Raw genomic sequence first — 23286 nt, forward strand, 5'->3', positions numbered from 1 at the left:
TCAGTAAGAGTCTCTGGCGTGGTCCAGCATTAGGCCGTCTGCCAGGTCAATGTGTGTGTGTGTGTGTGTGTGTATGTGTGTGTGTGTGTGTGTGTGTGTGTGTGCGTGTGTGTGAGGGAGAGAGAGAGAGAGAGAGAGAGAGAGAAAGTGTGAGGAAAAATACGCTCTCTCTAATGGACAGAAACTTGCTGAGATGTACATAAGGGGAAAGAGCATTAGAGAGACTTTGCTTCCATTACTGAAAACTCTCATCGCATTACTGTGTGCACTGGGCCATCCGTCATTCACACAGAGCCAAACAGTGGTGATGACACGGAGCTCAGCTGTCAGCCCTGCACATCACTTAAATCTAAAAGACAGATAAGCTAGGTATTCACACTGGTGCCAAATCTTATCCCATCTAAACTTCTTTTTTTATTTTTAACTGTACTCTTACTGTTTTCTTCTTTCCTTTTGTTGGCAGCATATATTTAGAAGAAAGAAAGAAAGAAAGAAAGAAAGAAAGAAAGAAAGAAAGAAAGAAAGAAAAAAAGAAAGAAAGAAACTGGTAGAAGTAACCTAGTGCACGATGGCGAAAGCAAGAGCACTTTGTATCTGAACTGTTTCTGGCAAAGAGAAGGATTTTTTTCGTGAAATATTCAGATTTCTTTTGTGAATGTTTTCAGTTGAACGCTGAAGAGGATGAGGATTACGTTTGTGGTGGGGCCCTCCTCATTCTCCGCCACACAGCTCTGGAGGTTGAACGATAGATCATTGCAGTTGACCAGGATGCGTTTGCCAAACTTCTCCTCAAACTGTTTTATGTCTGGCTCGATCCCAGAGAAGTCCAGTTTCTGTATGGAGAAAACAGAGCAGACGTCTTTATGGGCTCTGTCCTCGTAAACGCCGTGGCAGGTTCTCGTTAGGGCCCTGCTGAACGCACAGCTGTCCAGTTAAACAGGACTCAGCGTTAGGCCACCAGTGACCCACCTGTGTGTCCGGATCCAGAGTGAAGAGCTTCAGTCTGGTTTCATTCCTCATTCTAGACTCTATGTCTCTGGCACTCTGAAAAAGACAAAAAAGAAAAGAAAAGAAAAAAAAAAGACATTAGCATTGTTGGCTCAGATCTGCAGTTATCATTGATTCACTGCTGTAGGTAATCAAAGTTTAAACAGATCCAGCGAAGGCATTTGGAGAACCAACAGAAAAACAGGACCTACCTGAAAGCTGTCCATGCTTCCTGAAGAATTATCTGCCTTTCCCAGTTCGTCATCTGTGAAAGAAAGACAGGGCTGTAGTTATCATGGCTCAGGTCTACACCACAGCATGAAAAACAATAGGGGATGCTAGATAAACCGCCCTGAAGACTGTGCCTTCACACTTCATTTATTATTGGGCCCCTCCTAATAAAAGAATGACCGATTCCCACAGTTCAGTGGATAGACAAGAGCAGGTCTTCTGTTGTTTTTAATGGGATTTACTCAGCCCTGAAGCAATATTTGATCAACATTATTAAAATCGGAGAGGAGGTTTCAGTTAATACAAAATGTGTGTGTGTGTGCGTGTGTGCGTGTGTGCGTGTGTGTGTGTGCGTAATAGCGGGAGTTTTACTAAGACTTCAGTGGCTGTTGAGAGTTGTGGGAAATACACTTCAGGTTTGTGTATTAGAACACAGAGAGATCTGTCTCCAATCTGACTTCAGTGTCTTCTCAAATTCAGATACAGCCTTGCTAAAGCTGTGTAAAACTGCAAGAGAACAAGCTGAACATTTGAAGATGAAACCATTTTTCCTTGTGAGAGAGCAAAGGTCACTGACTTTACTTATCACTACAAACTCCAGTGACCCTTGAGATTTTGTACCCGGGTGGCTCTTGTAAGACACTTTGTCTGACTTTACGACGTGAGTCATTTGGAGTCTTCAGCAGTAAAAGCCACACTGCTGCTATCTGTGTGCTTTCTGTGTAACTCATTAAGCCTCTTCCTGTATGACAGTGCAGATCTTACAGGGCGGACAGCTGGACAGACACACGCTCAGCAGATTAAATACCCTCTCACAGCAAAAATGATGCTTCAGACAATCCATCATGTTTAGATATCATACAGAACCCCCCCCCCCCCACACACACACACACACACACACACACACACATACACACATACACATGTACAAACACATATACACACGTAAACATGCATATGTCCCCACACTGAAACACACACACACGCATACACTCACACACACACACACACACACATACACACATACACGCGCGCGCGCGCATACACAGACATACACGCACGCACACGCACACACACACACACACAGAGTCACACACCATCGTGGAAGTCTCCGTTCCTCTTCTCTTGCATTGCGATCTCAAAGCTGCTGTGGAGGATTTTGTTGAGGGTGCTGATCCACTCCTCCATCTCTGCCTCGCTGTCAGCGGCCAGCAGGTACGCACTCTTATCCTGCATCTTCAGCTCAAACGCAAAACGACGAACTTTGTTATTCTGTCAAGACACGGACAACAGGACAAACAGGTGACAAAATGATTCATTACAAATAAAACTACACGGCCAGGTAGTAAACTCGTGATCAGTCTCACATAAGACTTCAGCACGTGCAAAACCAAAAGGACAATCTCTGTTTGGTAACAGTCACTGATTTGAATTGACTTAGTACTTTGCGCACTCTGCAGTTTTTAAAAAATCTGCATAACTTCACAGTGTCAAAATAGAATTTTAGAAAAACTCGCGTCCCTGGAAAGCAACAGTGTCAATGTGCCTTTGTTCAGAAAGGTCTGCGGTTTTGCCGTTTCAAAAGATGACAATCTTTGCCGAAGTTTTATTCATTTGCATGTTTTTAGAGGTGCTTTTTACGGTCTGAAAACAAATGTCTGACTGTGAATAGAGCAGGTCCCAAACAGAATGTTCCGATCCGTCTTCCAAAGTTAACATCTAGAAATCTGCCAAGTCACCAGAGGACAGCCGCTGCTCGGCCCTCTGATCCACACCGCATGCCACACGGAATAAAAGACTTTTGAGGAAGGATACCCCCACCAGCCACCCACACAGACACACACACACACACACGCACACCCATGCATGCACGCACAAGCACACGCACACGCACACGCACACGCACACGCAAACACAACTCTTCCACGGCACCGCACCCAGCGGGCATTTCTTTATTCGCCGAGACTTTTAAGATTCTGTGACGGTTTCCAGAACAGAACAACAGAAGAGAGTAAAATACCCAGCACCTCTTGAATAAACTGTGACTGAACTGAAGTGCCGCGAAAGGCCCTGAAACCCCGGCTCCTAGGTAAGGACCAAAAGTGTTTCTTTGTGTTACGGAGAATTTGACGGAGAAGAAACAGACGTATATCACTGTTATTACCCGGAGAGGAAACGACAGCAGAGTCCGGTATGAGACAAAGTATTTCCATATGGGTTAGAAAGAAAGCACAGGGCCAGAACCAGAACCCAGCACTTTATAAAAGAGATGAGTCCCAGTTGGTCAGAACCCCACGCTAGGGGGGATGACCGAGCAGTGATACGACACCACAACCTAAGGTCTGTCCTCACCATTACTGTCATTCACAGGTGAGTTCCTGGAATAAGACCATTACTCAGGGATCTCAAGGTTATCCTCAGCAAACCCTCATAAATCCCCTGTTTTCAAAACACGCCAACGAGTCTTTCCCCTCGCTAATCTCTCCGGGTGAGTTTCCACGGGTTTTTACGACGGCCCCCGGAATTTTACGTGCGCCGGAACTGTCAGAAATTCCTAGAGAGGGAGGCTAGTTTCACTGTAGCGTAAACCTGAGTCGGCCAGTTACATTTGCTAATTGTTTAGCGGATGAGGAATGAGTGGGAGTCCATTAAAACAGCGCATGATATGAAGACATGGCCCAGTCACAGTTTATCAGTGTATCTACGAGAAACAATGACCAGTTAAGCAGACATGGTTCATTACCAGCAGATATGAGGGTGTGTGTAAGAAACTCTGAGTGCATATATAAATATATATATATATATATATATATATATATCAGATTGCAATCTAGCCATAACAGTTGGAACAACTTCTGTGGAATGCAGTGTCCTGAGAAGGAGCAGATCCTAGCTTTTTGGGAGGAGAAGGTAAACACGACTTAATCATCGGTGAGGGTCAAGAGGTCATCCCCTCCTCTTCATAGTCACCTCCACTCTCACTGAACAAACAACTGTATTCCACCGGGCTGGTGTTTTACAACACATCACCATGGTTACTCAACTCTACACGCCTGCGACGCACAGTAGGGGGAATATACTGCACGCTCCCGCTGTCTGCGTCTCTCATCGCGGAAAGACGCTACGCCGAAGGAGCAGAGCACGTCCACGCTCCGCGTCTGAAGATGCGCTCCTGGAAAAACACACAGGCTTTGTTTGGACTTTAGAACTCCGGCCCATAAAGTCAGGGTCCTTCAAGGAGAGGCTCTCGTGGCCTTGCACATGGACACAGCTGGATGGAACGGTGTGGGCGTGGCCCCGTTTTGGGTGATGACCAATGAAGGACGGTATGCGGAGCCAGAGCTAAAACAGCTGGATTTCAACATATGACTTCAGCCCCATGTGTTCGCAATCACTAAATTGATCGCAGGCTCACTCACGGGTCAATTCTTCTGCTATCTAATTGCGAGTCACATGACCCTGCCTCTTAAAACCTTTCCCTCCAAAGTAAAATAAAACACAGACCAACCCACACAGACACAATGGGGATAGAAGTGACAACAAAAAAAAAAAAAGAAAAAAAAAAAAAGAAAAAGAAAAAACCCTCTTATTTTTAACCGTCGGATAAAAGAAAAATACAATATTGGGGTAATGTAAATTTGATTTATAGTTCCTGAGGGCCTTCGGTGCCAAATTCCACATTAGATTGCATCACTTGGACTGTGTTTCTGACTGGAGCTGCCTGATGCATTGGCTCTGAACTACTGTAAATGTAAAACAGTGGTGCTGTGTAGGAGAACTAGTCCAAACAGAGTGGGTAAATCACCAGGGGGGGAGGACACGGAACAGATGTGTCCCACCCGTCTTTGCTGGCAGAGAACTTTCCCCCGGTGCGATCGGAGCACGAGGTGGGGACCAGGTTATTTTTCCCAGATGGCCCGTCGGGTCAAACGAGTGGACGCGTGCGGTCGAGATCTCGGCGCTGTAACACACGTCCCCGGGGTCGCAGAGCGATTTAGGGCGAAGACAGACACCCTGCAGCTGTATGAGGAAAAACCCTGGAGATGACCCAAAGTCAAAGCCCTGCAAGATGGCCAGATTCAGGCCAGCACACCGCCGATGGAACTCCCAGAACTGCCCCCAGGTCAGCATACTCCTCTCATACAGTCAAACATTAGTACTGACGCTTATTTCCATCATGCATGCCTACTGATACATTTTCATCATTCATAACTACTGACAGACATTTCCATCATACATAACTACTGGATTACATTTTCATCATTCATAACTACTGACAGACATTTCCATCATACATAACTACTGACAGACATTTCCATCATACATAACTACTGGATTACATTTTCATCATACATAACTACTGACAGACATTTCCATTACCCATAACTGCTGATAGATATTTTCGTACATAACTACCGCTAGGAGAACATCCTGTAAACGTCACAGTGTAATAATCTCTACAAGCTACACTCTGTGCTTCACTGGAGAACTGGAGTCTTAGAACATAAAACCTAAATGATACTTATTCACTGTTCTAATAATGTATGCCAATGAGAAATACTTATAAGAATTGATTTATTAGAAGACCATTTCTAGTCTAAACTCTCAAAACACACAGTTAAGCCCATCAGCATCTCTGACACAGCAGGCTGTATTTGACCCACCATCCCAAAGCAGGTCCAGCATCAAAGAACATCTGCATGGATTCTTTTTTTTCTTTTTTTTAAAAGTGAATTTTGCATCTGGACGATTTGAATATTTGCTCCATCTGTTTGAATATGTCTACATCTGTCTGCAGAGAGCGATCCTTAAAGCTCTCTGGGGAAGATCTGGGCTGGCTATCGATTGATACCCTTCTAACCGTCCAATCAGACGTATGCACTTTCACCCGATTGACAGCGGTTCAGCGTCAGCAGGACAGTCGACCTTGTGAGGAACGAGGGCGGCTCAGACATCCCGATTACACCACGACTGTTTTATACAAACACATTCATCTCACTAATGCTACCACTAATACTGCAATCTTAATCCAGCACCTGATAAAACCAACGATGACAACGGTAGATGAAATGCACTGTAGATGACTGAAATGCACTGTTTTCCGTTTTGTTCGTGCCGTTATGCAGAATTTGTATTCGTTGATCCACATGCGATTTTTTCTGCTTTGCTGTTTGAAATAGGCTGATATAATAGTGCACAATCACGAGTTTGCTCATTTATTTATTTATTTTTATTTAAATAGGGTTAATAGAAATTACCTGAACAACACCCATACAGGAGTCCAGGAAAATAGTTCCCTTTGGCTCTTTGGAGATCTTCTCGTCTTTGTAGAAGTTGAGATTGTATGATCCATCTCCAAGCTGAGTGAGATGGAAATACCGCCTCTTGAAAGACTGGATAGCCAGACAGAAACATAAACACAGATAGAGAGAGCTTTCAGCGTCAGGGTGGTGTCTATGAGTTTTGCTGAGGGGAAAATTTCAGATATTTATTCATTAATCACAAAAATTCCATCATCATTACCATCATCATCATCATCACCACCATTATTATTATTATTATTATTATTATTCTTGTTGCGGTTGTCATGGTTGTTGTTGTGGTTGTTGTTGTTGTGGTTGTTGTCATGGTTATGGTTGTTGTTGTTGTTGTTGTTGTTGTGGTTGTGATGTCTTACCCTCATGGTCACACTGATGGCATTGTTCACGTTGCCCTTGTAGAGCCAGCCGTGTTTGGTGATTCCTCCCTTCTGGGATCCAAGGGAGGCAGTGTCCTGGACACACACAAGATAACACACACCGCAGAGCCCACGGATAAGACATAAAGCTGTTCCTGTTCAAACACTCCTCCACTCGGTTGCTTTTGATCCTGCCGCTAAAGCAGACTTGAAAGGGAACACTTGAGTCATTGAAGTGAAAGTCCAGACCCGACGGCCGGGGAGAGAGACAGAGCACAGAGAGAGAATTTCCAAATGACCCCCCCCCCTCTCTCTCTCTGTGAAATACACATAGCATATACATAAACACTTATTCCGAGAAGACTGTGATGCGAACGTTATGTTAATCTTAAAGTGTACTTCAAAAGCAAACAATTCATGACTTTAATGTAACTAAACATATGGCTAGCATCACCACCTCTCTGTCAACGTTACGATTTGTACAAATATCCAGAAGACAAGAGGGAGACTAATAGTCTAATTACTTACATTACTGGACTATTGTGATCTTGCTATTTATGTCTTAACAAATAAGCTAGTAGCTGCTCCCTGAAGCTCCAAAGTATTATTCTATAGTTTCAACCACTTCTAGAAACTGATGACAACATACAAGTTTTCACGATGATGTGGTATTTTTCCTTTGTTTGGGGAATAAAAGAAAAGTCGACCCTGAAGAGTTGGCCGAGCCTTTGGATGTTTTCTGCATATCGTACACCCGTCTGAGGTAAGCCTGGAGAGTCTCATCACCTACCTCCACCAATCTTACTCCGAAAGGAAGGAGCCTGTTTCTTCTGAGAATAAGACAAATTGGGGCAGCTTGCTTTTAATTAACCCTAATGCCCCCAAATAGTGTTACCAGGCAACAAGCAAATCAACACTCCCCCCGGTGTAATATTTACTGCAATATCCGCAGCGATAATCTACTCGTTATGGCCTCTGTAATCAGGGACACGCTGGCCAGGATGTAGGCCTGTCTATAACCTTAACTGGATGTAATTACATCAAAAATGCATCTGAGAAAATGACTCGAACTGTGTCTGTGTCTGGACGGATATTTTTGCTTTATTTCACGACGGTTTCTGCTATAGCCTGTATGAGAGGGAGGTTGGGATTCTTTTTTTTTTTTTTTTCTTTTTACTGCTGCTCTTGGCCGTTCTAGAACATTCTTATGAGGTAGTGTGGGAGAAAAGGTGAGAGAGAGGCAATACTGCCTGTACGTGTCAGCCGGTCAAAGGGACCACAGAGAACCCCCCCCCCCCCCCAAACGGGGTTTGGATGACCTGTACAGATTAATTGTACGGGTCGAATATTGACCTCTGAACAACTACAAGGTCTACGGGTCTCCTGGTCCTTCTGGCGCTCCGCTAGAGGAGGAAAAACACCTCCTCTTCCAACCCCTCATTACTCACACCACCGTGTTTACATTACGCATCTGTCAATGAAGCAAGAGATTCATTTGTTGTGAGCGAACAAAGGAGGAGAGATTTTTGAAAAGAATAATATACAAACATAGAAAGTTTGGGAATAGTTACCAGGACAAGGTTATTCCCTTTTAAAGAGGAACATCATGAAATAACAGCAATGGCTGAGTTAAATACGTTTATACGATTTTTCACGATACGAACATTACTGAGTTAAAAAAAAAATATATATATATATCACCCACAAGGATACGAGGACACGGTGTAAAAAAGGAGGGAGGGATGGAATATGGTGGCTTTTTGTTGGTTCCATTTTAAGTTAAGTTTCTGGACTCCTCCGTACAGCTCAGCGCAGGTGTGGACTATTTCATGAACTGTACTCCATGTAGCGTCCCAAGGCAAAGGGTCTCTCACACAGTTTTACAGACTAGCTTTTTATATACAGCTTTGCAATCAGGCTCCTACCAAATTACACAAACACACAGAACCCCCCCACCCCCCCCCCCCAAAAAAAAGATCAGGAGTGAAACGTTTCTGGTTTTAGATGTGGTTTGGACTCTGAAGGCTTTGGGGCAGGGAGCAGAAGGGGAGTGTACATTTCAGACGCTTTGAGGACGGGCCAGATTTCTGAGTCCTGCGGCTCAAAAATTACACTTTTACGCTTTGAATTGAAATGAGCCATTTCGTTAAACAAAAAGACAAAAAAAAAAACCCCAACGCCTCTAATCTCTGGCCTCACGTGTTCCGGAGCTTGAAATGGAACAGAGGAGACGATTCTGTCCCTCGTCAGAATGAATTACTGAAACGGGAGACAGTGCAGGAGTCTGGTGAGGCGTGGAGCTGTGAGAGAGAGAAAGTTCTAGAAATTACTTCGTCTGGACATCGGGCACCGGTCCCTGAGGAGACGTGACCTTGGGGGGAGATTTAGAGGTCGATATTTAAGGTACTGTTTGGGGATATGTACAGGGTAGAGAGAGGCTCTCAGGCCGGGGCGGCGTGTGAGGTGTGCTGGCGGAGAGATGACTGGTAGTTTGCGACAGAGAGTCGACATAGAATCGTCAGCTAGCTTTTACTCAGGTCACCCTGCCCCGTCTTTCAGCAACAGCGTGTGCGTGTGTGTGTCTGTGTGTGTGTGTGTGTGTGTATACTCTTTCACTGACATCAGGGAAAACCAATAAAGTGCTAGACAAACCATTACTCGCGATCGTTAATCGTTCTCAATGCCGCCAAATAAGAGCAGGGAAATCACCCATAATTCGATCACAACCCAAAGCCCTGGCCCTGCCCTCCTCTCCTGGCTTTGATCTTCCTCTTTAGCTTGTTCTTACGCTTTTGTTTAAGTACAGCCTGGTCAGCTTACATGGTTCAGAGCAGGTATCCCTGCACCACAGAACATCAACATTTATCTAAAATGTGAATAATGCTATCGCCTCTCACTCACTCGCTCGCTCACTCACTCTCTCACTCACTCACTCTCTCACTTGCTCACTTGCTCACTCTCTCACTCACTCGCTCACTCACTCACTCACTCGCTCGCTCACTCGCTCACTCGCTCACTCTCTCACTCTCTCTCTCACTCGCTCTCTCACTCGCTCACTCGCTCACTCACTCTCTCACTCTCTCGCTCGCTCACTCACTTACTTGCTCACTCACTCTCTCACTCTCTCGCTCGCTCACTCACTCACTTGCTCACTCACTCTCTCACTCTCTCGCTCGCTCACTCACCTCGTCTTTATCCGCGTCCTCATCCACTTCAAACACGTGGACGGGAAGTTTGTCTGGTCTGGACACCTTGCTGTACATCAGAGAGAGAGGGAGAAAAATATAAACAGAGAAGTAGGCGGTTGGGTTTCAGATCTGTTTTCCATTGTCGCTCTTTTCCATTGATGCTGCTGAAGGATACCAGGATATGGTTTAAGGATACAGTTGTTTTTTTTTTCCTCTCCACTGTTGATGCCAGAGAGACTGAGCAGTGAGGTTTTAAATGTTTTTTCCACTGTTAGGAACAATGCCACATAGACACTGATGAGATCAGAATCAAATCTCTCTCTCTCTCTCTCTCTCTCTCTTGCTGTTATTGATGCCAAGGAAACTGAATGATTTGATTTTCACTGCTCACAATGAATATTATTGGATTTGGAGATTCTTTTTTACTATTTCCCTTTCTGTAAACATAATCAGCGATCAGAGAATCTATAGGAAACTAAATGCGAGTCAAAGAAGTGCTGTAGTGTTTTTTCAGAAAGACAGAATGGTGGAACAAATTTTGTTTTGTTCTTTTTTTTCCCCCGTTTTTCTTTTTGACAAAAATGAAATCTCTAGTCCTACCCCCTTCATAGTAAACAACAAAAAAATGTTGATGTTTGACTTTGTGATGCAAAGATAAAGCATACGGCGCAAATGTAAAGCTTAGATGAAAAGTTGGTAGGCTTACTTGGGAAGCTGGCGGAAGTCTCCGGAATAATCCTCATACTTGTAATTAATGACATGCCAGTCGGACTTGTACGTCTTGATACACTGAGGGAGGAAAGAAAAGTTATGATCACCACTGAAAAGAAAACATCTGACAATGCATTTGGCCACCGACATCCATTAATCACCACTCGGGTCAAGTAGTTTTGGACTAACAAAAAAAAAAAAACAAAATTAAATAACCACTTTAAAGAACTCATTCATTCGCTGAAACCTTTGCTCCTTGTCCAATCAGATTAGAGCATACACAGGAAAAGGAGGATGGATCAAAGAGGGTGTTTTTTGGAGCTGAATGTTCTTATCTGGCAGAAATGAAAGCTTCCAACAGGATTTGGATTTACGTGTAAGCAGGCTCCAGACTGAACAGTTCAAAAGATCAAAGATCACGCAGAATCTGAACATCCACAAAAGATCACGCAGAATCTGAACATCCACAAAAGATCACGCAGAATCTGAACATCCACAATATTCAGTGTCAGTGCACGAGATCACAGGCATCTCTGTGCTTACAAAACATTTGCTAATTTTGGCATGTTTGAACTCAAATTTAAGACATATATGCATAATTTCATCAAGATGAGACCTCAAAATGAAAGTTCTTCTGGACTAAAGCCACTGGCCTCAATGGAAGAGTGTTGCATTGATTGATCTATAGTGCTTTCAAAGGAACCAGACTTCAAACTTTGTTTTAGGTGTATAATGTAAGTTCATGTAACAAAAGTTTAAAACATGACATCGTGGGGGCAAAACACCTCACAACTTGGAACTTCTGGGTAGAGGAATGTCAGGCACATACACACACACACACACACACACACACACACCAGACAAAAGCTGCTTTCATGCGTTCTGTCCGTATCGTGGAGAGGAGGCCCTGTACGACCCCGTACTTCTCCCTCCTCGTCCTGACTCATCTTGTCATGGAGGAGTGGGAAAAGCCAGGTGCTAAAGTGTGTTTTCTTTACTTCACCCCGAACCAGCCATCTGCACATTGTTAGACATTCCCCCCGTATGAACACAACAAAACAATATTTACACAAAACGCCCGCATTTACAAGAAAGGGTCTGACGTGGGAATCGTTCTGCTTGGGAGGTGCAGTTGGATCAGTCCTGTATCAAACGGAACAGAAAACAGAGCACGTCTCCCTGTGTCAAAACCCGCAGCTGCTCTTAAGACATCACGCCGCACTTGACCACACCGGCGCAGGGTTTTTATCGCTCAAATTCTGAATCCTAAAATCCCTCTTAAGTCACATGACCTGAGGTCAAAAGGTGAGTGTGTCGAATGCAAATCAAATGAGTCAGCGGTGGAAAGATAACTCTGACTGCCAGCCAGAAGGGCTAATTACCTTCATAGTCACCGGCGAGTTCTACAATGAAACAGCATTCCAGAACTTTCTCCAGGACGCTTTCTGAGGTGCAACCAGTTATGGCATGCGGGACTGACACGAGCAGAACACGGCAGGAGGATTCAAATGTGTGCTTTCATGTCGAAGTTTGATTTATCGGAATTCATAATTGTCAGAGCAACGCAGACTCTAATGGAGAGTAGCAAAATGTTTCTAATGACTGGACCACATCCAGGAAAGACTTCATAACTTCCCAGGTTGCCTTTGCAGAACAATAAAACATCATTGTGTTGCAAACTATGCGCTAGGTGAAATGGAAGCCGGCCTTGGCTGGGACTCGCTCCGTAAACAATGGGAGAAATCCTCGGAGATCAGAAATGTGTGTGTGTGTGTGTGTGCGGGCGAGAGTGTTTTTCAAATCCACTCCTGTGGTATGAGTGGACGCTTACGCAAGCTCCAGCCAGATAAGGAACTGGTTGTGATCGCGACCAGCCCTGTTCGATTTTTCTGGAGCTCAGATTAATCTGGCAAACCACCAAATAATAAGGAGAAGAATTCAACCTCAGCATTCAGCTGTCAGCTGTGTGGTCATCTGTGTGCAGTATTTTCAGACTTTAAGGGCTTGTCTTGACCCAGAGGTTTGTGGTTCTGATAGGTGGAGGACAGTTCTTACCTCCTGGACCAACAGACTTTGCGCCTCTCTCTCCGCGTTCTCAGGAACCGAAGGGTAGAGAGTCCTCACCTGCCGGCGAATCGTTGATATCTGTGGGAAGAACATTAGTTTAGGAATTGAATCTGTACCGGGGCAAAAGATGAACGGTCCTGAAGATCTTTAACGAAGCATCGTTTTTTCATAATACCTCCATCTCTATAAGAGATTTTTCATTTTCACACCAAAACGAAAAAAAAAAAAAAAAAAAAAACCCAAAAAACAAAAACTGAAGGGCCTTATCAAAAAAAAAAATCTTAAAGACCGTTTAAAATAATTAAAAAGAAAATAAAGTTTGGTCCTCCGGAACGGCATGAAATCATCTGGCCGTTATTTTTCAGAGTTCATGTCTAAATATTATTTCTCGCTAATGAACGCTCCCAAGTGGCCCTCCAGGTCAAAAGAAGGTGCAGTAGACCAGGATACTCCTCTGCATTGTTCAGCCTCACTGCTGGCCGCTGGCCACTAAACACTGGGAGTGTTCCCTATGGACCAGAGCTCCAGAGGGCCAGAGGTTCCAATCCTTTATACACTCTCTCTCTCTCTCTCTCTCTCTCTCTCTCTCTCTGTGGTATAGGGCCTTTTCTAATGAACACTGCAGGGGTTTAAAAAAAACACACACACAAAACACGATGAACCCGTGCTCCCAATTCTAAACAAATGCTTCCCAGCCCTGATTCCAGCTGAGGGAAATATTTTAATTTGATCTGTTCCCATGTTAGGTTATTCTAATGAGTGAAGAGCACACAAACCATTAACCCTTTTTTAGTTTAAATTGGTGTATTGTATCTCTCTCTTTGTTGTCTGTGCAAGACAGCTAAATAGAGTATCACCCACAAGTATGGGGTTTTCATATGAGTGGATACCACACACACACACACACACACACACGTGCGTGTTCATCAATATTCATATGCATTTGTCATATTGCAGTGGTATGGCATCATCTTGTTAAGGCAGGACACGAACCGGAACTTCTGAGGCAGCAAACAGAGTTAAATTTCCTACTTCCTTGCCCTTCCACACACACACACACACGCACACGCACACGCACACGCACGCACACACACACACACATGCACACACACACGCACAAAAAACACTCCAACGCAGACATTATGGAAATTTCTTAAAAACAGGCACACAAAAGTTGTGTGGAATGAATTGCTTACTGTAAGTCAGGACAATAGGCACTCCTTGTAAACCTCACCTACTACAGAGATAGATAAACAAACCATGCGGCGAAAACCACCCGCTCAACAAGCATCACGCAAAAATTCCCAGCCTGACTCACATCCGATAGTAAAACAGCAAGAGCAGCACTCGTTGAAGTCAGAGTGGTCAGATCCAGATCTCTTCAAAGCAAAACAATGACACGCTGACCCCCTGCCCACTCAGTGGGAATCTAAAAGACACGAGATCTGTGTTGAATGGCTAAAATAAAATCTCCACTTCTCTGTCAGTTGGATAAGAACTCTGTTTCTAATTAATTAATTAACTATTCTTTAAAAAAAAAAAGGAACGCAAAATATTTCCCAAACCATGGCATATCAAAAGTAACCAGCGTTTGTATGTGTGCTCATTAGGGTAAAAACTTAACACCATGCTAATTGATATAATACTGACTGATAAAATTACAGAACATTCCATAAATCATTCCATAAAGTTTTCCTAGGAGCCACAGACTTCGCAGGACGAGAAAATGTATTTGGAATAAAAACTTTATTAAGAGTTCAAGTAGGTCCCTTCTCATAAACCAAAACAAGGCAAAACAACAACAACAACAACAACAACAATTCCATTCCTTGCAGAAGGAAGATTTTTCACACCCTCAGCTGAGGCGTGGAGAGTATTCATCCCACTAGCGTAAAGAATATGCCCTGCAGGTGTATCCACAGAGAGTCCGTGGATTTGAGTTACTCTCAGAGTTCTCCTGCTGGGCTCTGCTGTCATTTGGCATGGTGCTCCTTTTGACTCCCACTCTGTGGAGGACAATAAGGAGTCGCTATTTACGAACAAGGAGGCCCTGGCTTCCTGTGCGCACCCCAGGTTTCCTGGTGCGAGATGGTAATCTCCATAATTCCAGCGGCAGAAATGAGTGTGCGAGCGGACCCCAAGGAGCCAGGAAGAGGGCAAGAGGGAAGAGGAGGAAGCAGCAAGGAAATGGAATCCTGTGGAAAACTGGAGAAGCGCGCTGAAACACATTCTCCTCCATTAGTGGCTTCACTGCCACCCCCCCCCCCCCCCCCACCCTCCCCACTGGAAAGTTACCTTCCAAAGTTACCAAGCCATCCAAAAGCAGGCTCAGAGGGACAGTTGGCTTGGATGATAAGGTTGAGGACGATGTCATATATTGCCTGCTTTGAATCAACAAATCCTTATGAAAGAAGAACACTGTGGAGACAGACTAATCTCTGACAGACTTTTGTGCACCAACTTCCGTGGGAGTAGTATTTTAGTTTTAGGTTGGGGCAGATGGATAATCAGAGTTTAGTTCTGTGGGAGTAGTGTTTTAGCTTTAGGTTGTGTTGGGTGGATAATCAGAGTTTAGGAGGCAATATTTCTCCTAATCCCACAAAAAACCCCTCTGCAAAAAAGCATGTACTGTATGACATAACCCATATGGCTTTAAAATAAACAGAGTTTTCAGATTCATTTTCTTTAACCGCTTCAATTCCTATTTGTAGCAGTACAATTCAACTAGATCCTCCAGTGGAAGACCTTGGATTCCAAAAGAGAGTGAGTGAAAGAAAAAGGAAAAAAGAGAGAGAGAGAGAAAGAAAGAGACGCAGAGAGAGAGAGAGAGAGAAAGAGATGCAGAGAGAGAGAGAGAGAGAAAGAGAGAGAAAGAGGCTGACAGCAGTTTCAGAGCCTCTTTTGTGCCAACATCAGGATTTACAGAGCGGCTGGAGGCTGAGGGCTGCAGCCCACAGCCCACAGTACTGCAGTGTGTGACTGGACATGTCCTTCAGGGTCTGGCCCACATCCAGTCAGGGTCATCAGACTGAGTGAGTGAGTGAGCAAACAGTCCCACAGAGACCATTCCACCCACGACTTGACATACAGCCGGAAGACACCGACAGCCCGGGTCCACAGCCCAGGGAGTTACTTATGAGCAAACAGATGTTGAAGTCAGTCACAGTGTCTTTGGTTTTGGTGTGCAAGAGAGAGAGAGAAAGAGTGAGTGTGTGTGTGTTTCTCACTGTGTGACGATCACCTGTTGCTCTGTCACACAGGACATTGCTTGTGTCTGAGTCTCATGTGTTTGGCGAGTGAGCGTCACGCTCCAGGTCCATGAACAAGAACATGGTCAAGGCTGTGTGTGTGTGTGTGTGTGTGTTTGTGTGTGACTGGGAATCTTACTCAGCTGACCGGCCTTCACAGACATACACTGCTTCACCCTCCCTCACCAGAATACCTCACTCCTCACTTTCAGAGTACAGAGGAATCATTTCGCACACTGGCTCAAGAGACCACGATTTCTTTTGTTTCGTTTGAGTACAAACTCAAAACCTGGCTCTGGGTATTTTTCTTTTTTTTCTTCTTTTATGGCACTTACTTAATGGAAGGACACAAAGACAAAAACAGCCTGAGGGGGTTTTATAATTCATCTCTGGAGTTGGAGTTAGTTTTAAAGAAAAAGAAAAAAAAGACAAAAAGAAAATCTGTGAGGAGAACCTCTCTGTAAAGATGGAGAAACCATTACGGGTACGACAAAAAAAAAAAAGGATCTTTCACAGCGTAAGAGGAGAAGTAACAATAAAGACACTTTTTTTTTTTTTTCTTATGAAGTGTCTTCAGGATCGTGAGACAGCGTGTGAAGGTCAGCCGTTTGCGGATTCGAGGCTCAGTCTTTCCTCGTTCCTGATATAATTTCCATCTCGCCGTTTCCAGCACAGGAATCGCATGTCCGGAGCGCAGGGATGGAATATTTGAGTGTATGTGTGTGTGTGTGTGTTTGTGTCGCCCAATGGGGACATCGATAAGACTAGCAAATAGCACCAGACCAGGAAAAATAAAGCTGTAAGCCAAGAAACCTCTGCCCCGTCTCTCCACACGGGGAAATGGTCGTTTTCCATCCAGGGGACCCCCCTCCCCCAAATACTCAACAGGCTGAGCCAATGCAACAGCCTTTTTCATTACTCAAGTGACCGGGCAGATCGACACATTTCTCCATGTCATAACACTGTAATAATGTGTAAAATTAACAATAAATGGATGTGATCTAAACGTATTTAACTAATCATGTTAAACTGAACGTATTAAACTACAAGGCTTTAAAAGCTGCTCTCATTCAAAATGGAATCGTTTTATTTCAAACGCTAAACTCATGGTTGAAAAACGGGGCAGCGAGTCCGGTCGTCGGCCGACCGACGAAGACGGATTCCATCGGACAGAAACCGCCCCGCTGTCGTGCTTTGATGGCTGTGCGACTTCACCTGCCGTGGGAAAAATTCTCCGCAGTTCTGAGCCAAAAAAGTGAGAGGAGATATTACGGCCCTGAGGTCACGTTCTGCTCATAACGACTTAAAACAACCCTGTCGGAGTTAGAGCTTCCAAAAAACAAATGACCCACTGCACCAGAGTAGAGTTCCACCTTGAGGCAACAACAACAACAAAAAAAAATACAAGTTACAAATCTGACATCCTCCCTAACATACCTCTTAGATCATCTTTTGCTACATCTGCCACATTCCAGAAGTTCCTGCCAACCTCCTCACTCACCGACAGAACAGATAAAGAGAACTGGCAAGTGATGGAGGCCTGAACCCATCCTACTCTCGTAGATCACTTTTGATTCTGGCAAATTCCAGCACCTGCTGGCGTGAGGAGCGTTGAATGATGGGGTATTGGCGGAGGACTCACCTGGAAGTCCTCCAGTGGGAACTGAAGCATGTCTCTCAGGACATCGCTGAGGATCTGGGTCTTCCTCTGAACCAGGACATTCTCATAGTCCAGCGGCTCGATCACCCTGGGCTTCACCTGCAAAGAGAGAGAGAAAAAAAAATCAGTCATCGCAAGTTTCGATACTGTGCATTAAAACCGATTAAGCGCCGATGATAAAAGTAATGTTTACCACACCGACTTTTTGTTCACGAGAGGTTTCATCACGTTTCTGAACTGAAAGTTATCACTACTTTATCAGTGGTTATCACTACATTATCACTAGTTATCACTACTAAAAAGAAAGGATACACTCCTCTTGTGATCGGGCTGTTTCTGAGGCTCTTTAAGAAAAAAAAAAAAAAAAAAAAACCCCGCTGGTGTGCGCAGTGACAGTAACACATTCACAGTGGTTCAGCTTTCCACAGACAACAGCGGGAGTTGAAACTCCACAGCGCACAAAGCCGCGCGAGGAGAGAAGGGATCGGGGCGGAAGACCGAGAGGCGGAAACGCGAGGTAAATGACGCAGGTTCGAGGCTCGGTGCTGCTCCGCGGGCTATTTCAACGCGGCTTCTTCACGCGGCGTGGACGCGATAGCAACTCTCCGCCGTTTCGAGGGGGAAATTTCAGAGAAGCTGCTCCTAAGGCAGGTCACCAGTGATGTGAGTCTGTGTCAAACCAGGCCATGAGAACAGTGCGGCGTCCAAAAGCGAGATCTGTCGCGACACATGTTGCGCGTTAGACACGTCACGTTAGCGTATAGACACTGTGTCCACCCGCTGTGTGGCTAATCCAGAGTGGTGGCAGCCTTAAAATCATATCATATCTTTTGCCAACAGATCCCTGGTGAAACGCAGGCAGCAAGTACTCACACGTAACTCACATGTAACATAACTATGCAGCTGAACATCCTGAACATATACAAAAACGATAAGAGGACTTAAGGACACAACAGTGAAACTAACAAGAGAAGAGAATCCAATCCTGTATACGCTCTGCATCGATCAGTGCCCGGATAGGTCTTAAGACCGAAGATAACGCACATCCAAAAACTCAGTCAGACATGGGTGCTAAAAATGGGTAAATGACACATGAAACTATGTGTGCAAACATAATGTTAACAGATATTACAAACTGCTCCCTGCAGCTTTGCGCTGAACATATTTTGGAGAGAAATGCAAGTAAGAGGCTATGCAATCATAATGTGATGGAAGGCAAATTAAAGTGGATAGGCCTGGAGTCACCTAAATGCATATAACAGTCATGCAGACAGGTATGAGTTAGAGACAGCAGGTAGGATGTGGAGACAGGAATGAGTTGGAGACAGGTATGAGGTGACCAGGTGTGCCTGTGGCTTATGCTTCAGTAATGATAACCCTGAGCAGTCATAATACACAAGTGAGTCAACCAAAACAGAGTCTGTACGTGCGTGCGCGTGTGTGTGCGTGTACATGTGTGCATGTGTTAGTCGGTGATACTGTGTGTGTGTGTGTGTGTGTGTGTGTGTGTGTGTGTGTGTGTGTGTTATTCGGTGATAGTGTGTGTGTGTGTGTGTTTCATAAAGATTAATCCAGCGGGGAAATCAGACTGCTACAGATCTGTGTGCTCCTCCACATCTGGGACTGATATTTGAAGAATGACCTCAGATAGAGTCTTGGACACCAAATTGTTTTAACATTCAGAGTTTGTGCACATGTCTCTATGAACAGAACGACTCATAACTCAACTTTCCATAGTGTACAGGGCAATAATGACAGCATCAGACTGATAAAAACCTGCCGCCTGGTCTATTGGCAAGCTGATTAAACATGATCTCACACACACACACACACACACACACACACACACACACACAAACAAACAAACAAATCTCAGATTGATCTGTCACCAGATCTATCATCCTCTGTGGAACGTGAAGACACAGGGGGGAATGCCAGACTCTGACGCAAATACACCAGCACACACACACACACACACACACAGGTAGGCAGATCAGGTGAGTCAGACCTCCACAACACTGATAACCATCTGTTATTAACACCTACTGTTCACAGCGCAGACTAAACGTCTTAAACACCAGACTAGCGTAACCATACGCCAATGCCAACTTCAGACCGGCGTAATCACAGGCCAACACCAACTCAGAAAACAATTCCCAACCAGCAATCCCGACCAATCTGGGATAAATGCTAATCCTCCAGGTGCCTGATATCTCTGGACAATCTGCGGTTGGGGGAAGTTTCGACGGGACTGGACGTTACGAGGTTGGATGTGGGTTTATAGACGGCTGGAGGTTTAATGTTTCACAGGCACCTGAACCGATGTTGTATTCACGCCAAGAGTCACATGAGAGACAGGTGACATTTTACTGTCACTGACTTACGAGTTTGAGTGTTCTTCAGACACTGTATTCTCACCACATTTTATCTGATTACACAGGTAGTTGTCCGTTTTCAGTTAAGTTTGAGACTTTTGTACAGAGAATTTATTGATGAACACAGACCCTAATTTCTACACATCTCGCCAATTAGCTACAGCTGAATCATCTTAGAATCACTAAAACTAAAGTAACAAAACACACTTGACCAAAAGATAAAAGTCAATTTAAAAGACTTATTTATTTATACGCTTGTCATTTATTCTAGCAAGCCTTTATACCATGGATATTGATCATTTTTGCAAACGTCATTTGACCAAAGCGCGGTCATTATAAATCGAACGCTGGGTCGGTTGAGGTTGTGTTGGCGTCACGTTATTCATAACTGGTCTAAGTGATCCTGTCATTGTTCTGGAATGTCAGCAGCTCATGGGTTCTCTCCCGTCAAAAGTGTGTGTGTGTGTGTGTGTGTGTGTGTGTGTGTGTGCGCGCGTGTGTATGCTCTATTGTCAGCCGTGCTTTTTGTTTCAGAAAGGCACTGATGTTTTCCACATGTCATTGTCATTGCACTAAGCAGTGTAAGCTCAGAGAGAGCAATGCAGGAAAAACGAAAAATGTCACATTTTCTACCAGGAACGCCCTCTGTGTCTACAAGAGTGACCATAACTCAATCCAACTTCTCAATCCAGCACTCTCCAGTCTCCCTCTGACTCCAGCTAGTAACTCACTCCACACACACACACACACACACACACACACACACAGAGAGAGAGAGAGAGAGAGAGAGAGAGAGAGAGAGAGAAACTGGCCTTGAAGATAATTACTTGTCCTCAAACTTTTAGTGTTTGCCAACTGCACAACTCTAAAAAACAGCCCACTATTGTAAAAGAAATCAAAGTTTCCGGGGTTGAAAAAAAAACACAATGTAGCCTGAGCTTAGAATCAAGCTTCCAAAGAAAAGGCCTTTAATAAACCCGTGCTCAAATTCAGACCTTCACTTATTTGTTGGCTGAGACTTTTTTTTTTAGGTTATTTTCAATATCAAAAGTATTCGGTCGGTCGTTCAGTCACCAGCTCGCAGGAACTTAAGGTCATACGCAAGATAAATGTTTCCACTACATTCATTTGCATGAAGTGGTAAAAGTAACAGACACCTCACCCCAAACGGAGTGATACGTTTATCAACCACAGACCAGTCGTCATGACAATAATTATGTTGCACAGAGCAAATGTTTTAGATGCCTCAGAAAACCTGGCTTTGCCTCTCTGGGATTTGTTACAGAGCTTCTCTGAGCAGACGTCACCTAACGTTTATTTCTCAGAGGCTATCAGAGCCGAGTTACCTCATGACCTCCCCCTGGCGTGGAGAGACGAGGAGGTAGGTTTCTGTCCGCCGCTCCACTCCCTGTTATTCGGAGTGACTTTTGAGCCTGCTCAGGGTGTTTTACTGGCACTATATTCTCTAAATAACCCTGAGGAATGCAGCAGTCTGCCCAATTCCCTCATCTCTTCAGGAAATAAAACCGTGCGCTTTTGAAACGTGAACCCCGAATGTCATCGTGGAAAATAATTGATGTCAAATCAAAAAAGGTGGTCTGGATTTTTTTTTTTTTTGTCTACCGAGTTACAGGACTGCGAGGTGGCGGAAATCAGTATTAAGTTCTAAGGTACAAAAAAGTATTCCATAAAAAACCCCGACCACAAACTTTTAAGAGGGCTTTTCACTGAGCCGATTTATTCAGATGTTCTAAATGTATTATTGTCAGATATAAGACACCTCCAAAAGCCTCTGCATCCATGCAAACAAACTCTGATACTGCCTGACATGAGAAAAAAAAAAAATTAGTTCACCATCCCGCCCTGATTTTGAAGAGCGCTGAGGATTAGTCAACTGAGCGTGAGACCCGTCAGTCATTTCACAGGTATGTTATCACATCCCAACACACAAACTTCTACCTCTGCTCTCTCACATTCATGTAGATCTGTGTTTGGTCACTGCCTTTCTTTGTAAACCGAATAAACCTGTCAGGGACTTACCACCACCTGAGTTCCAGAATCACCCTCAGTCTCAGCTGCGGTCAGACTCTTATACTGCTGTGGGGACTCAATCACCAGCTCCTTCTTGGGAGTTTTCCCTGCCCGGCCCTGCATGGTCAACAGCTGTGTTCCCAAATCTCCTGTGTGTATTCCCAAACCCGGCAGCGTGTCAGCATATCCAACAGAACCAAAGTCTTCAAACAGACAAATTCAGAAAAGCCTCTCAAGAGCAGCTCCTATTCAGTCAAACTGACTGCTCATACACAGACTCCTCAGTCTCAGCGCGCACACACACACACACACGCACGCACGCACACACACACACACTCTACTGACTGGAGTGAGAGACTGAGCCCCTCCCACACTCAGCTGTACTGCCTAAGGCAGGGGGGGGGTGTTACTCCAGAAAGACACACATGCACACACACACACACACACACACACACACACTCCTGCTGTTATTTGACCTCATGGTATCCACCTGCACAGTAATGACAAACCCCTGACAAAAGCAGACAAAGAGGAGACATTCCAATGGCTTCACCAGCCTTATGGAGACAGAACCAGCCTTACAGGAGAGAGGGGAGGGGGCACTCTTCTATATGGAATTCATATGTGTGTGTGTGTGTGTGTGTGTTTCTCACATTTGCCTGAGAAAAGTGGCACAAATGATGTGAACAGAAAAAAATAGTAGAAAATAATAGAAAAAGTGACGTTTTAAAATATAGAGTTCAATAAACTTTGAGACTGAGCAGGGGTCAGGGAGCGACATATGAAACTACTGGAGCAGATGAGCAGAGGGGATAAGTGACTTTTGCACATGTGAAAACACACACACACACACACACACACACCATAATCTGAATGGCTCTTCTCCAGATTGAGTTTCTGTGAGCATTTCTTCCGCCTGATTTTAGATAAATCTTCCTAACGACAAATCCTGACCTACATAAATCTGTAATCTAAAACAAACACACTTACGCTACTTCTTTTTACTTCTTTTTTAAAATATATTAAATACAAATAAAATCACTAAAATGTCGTGTGTGTGTGTGTGATTTATAGTCTACGAGAGTACACTTTTCACAGTAACACCCATCTG

General features: G+C 44.3%; 1 protein-coding gene across 1 annotated transcript in view; it reads right to left on the bottom strand.

Moving 5' to 3' along the window:
- The window catches only part of zmp:0000001200 (dedicator of cytokinesis protein 9), a 59666-nt gene that overhangs the window by 30491 nt on the left and 5889 nt on the right, over window positions 1-23286 (bottom strand). The window contains exons 2-11 of the mRNA XM_030785744.1: window positions 17752-17868; window positions 12850-12939; window positions 10790-10872; window positions 10081-10150; window positions 6896-6991; window positions 6477-6611; window positions 2316-2490; window positions 1200-1252; window positions 970-1044; window positions 693-833 (exon numbers count right to left, since the gene is read on the bottom strand). Of these exons, the coding sequence (XP_030641604.1) occupies window positions 693-833; window positions 970-1044; window positions 1200-1252; window positions 2316-2490; window positions 6477-6611; window positions 6896-6991; window positions 10081-10150; window positions 10790-10872; window positions 12850-12939; window positions 17752-17868 (1035 nt within the window). The remainder of the gene's footprint in view (window positions 1-692; window positions 834-969; window positions 1045-1199; window positions 1253-2315; window positions 2491-6476; window positions 6612-6895; window positions 6992-10080; window positions 10151-10789; window positions 10873-12849; window positions 12940-17751; window positions 17869-23286) is intronic.

Source organism: Chanos chanos, chromosome 10 (assembly GCF_902362185.1).
Source record: "Chanos chanos chromosome 10, fChaCha1.1, whole genome shotgun sequence".
Lineage (NCBI taxonomy): Eukaryota > Metazoa > Chordata > Actinopteri > Gonorynchiformes > Chanidae > Chanos > Chanos chanos.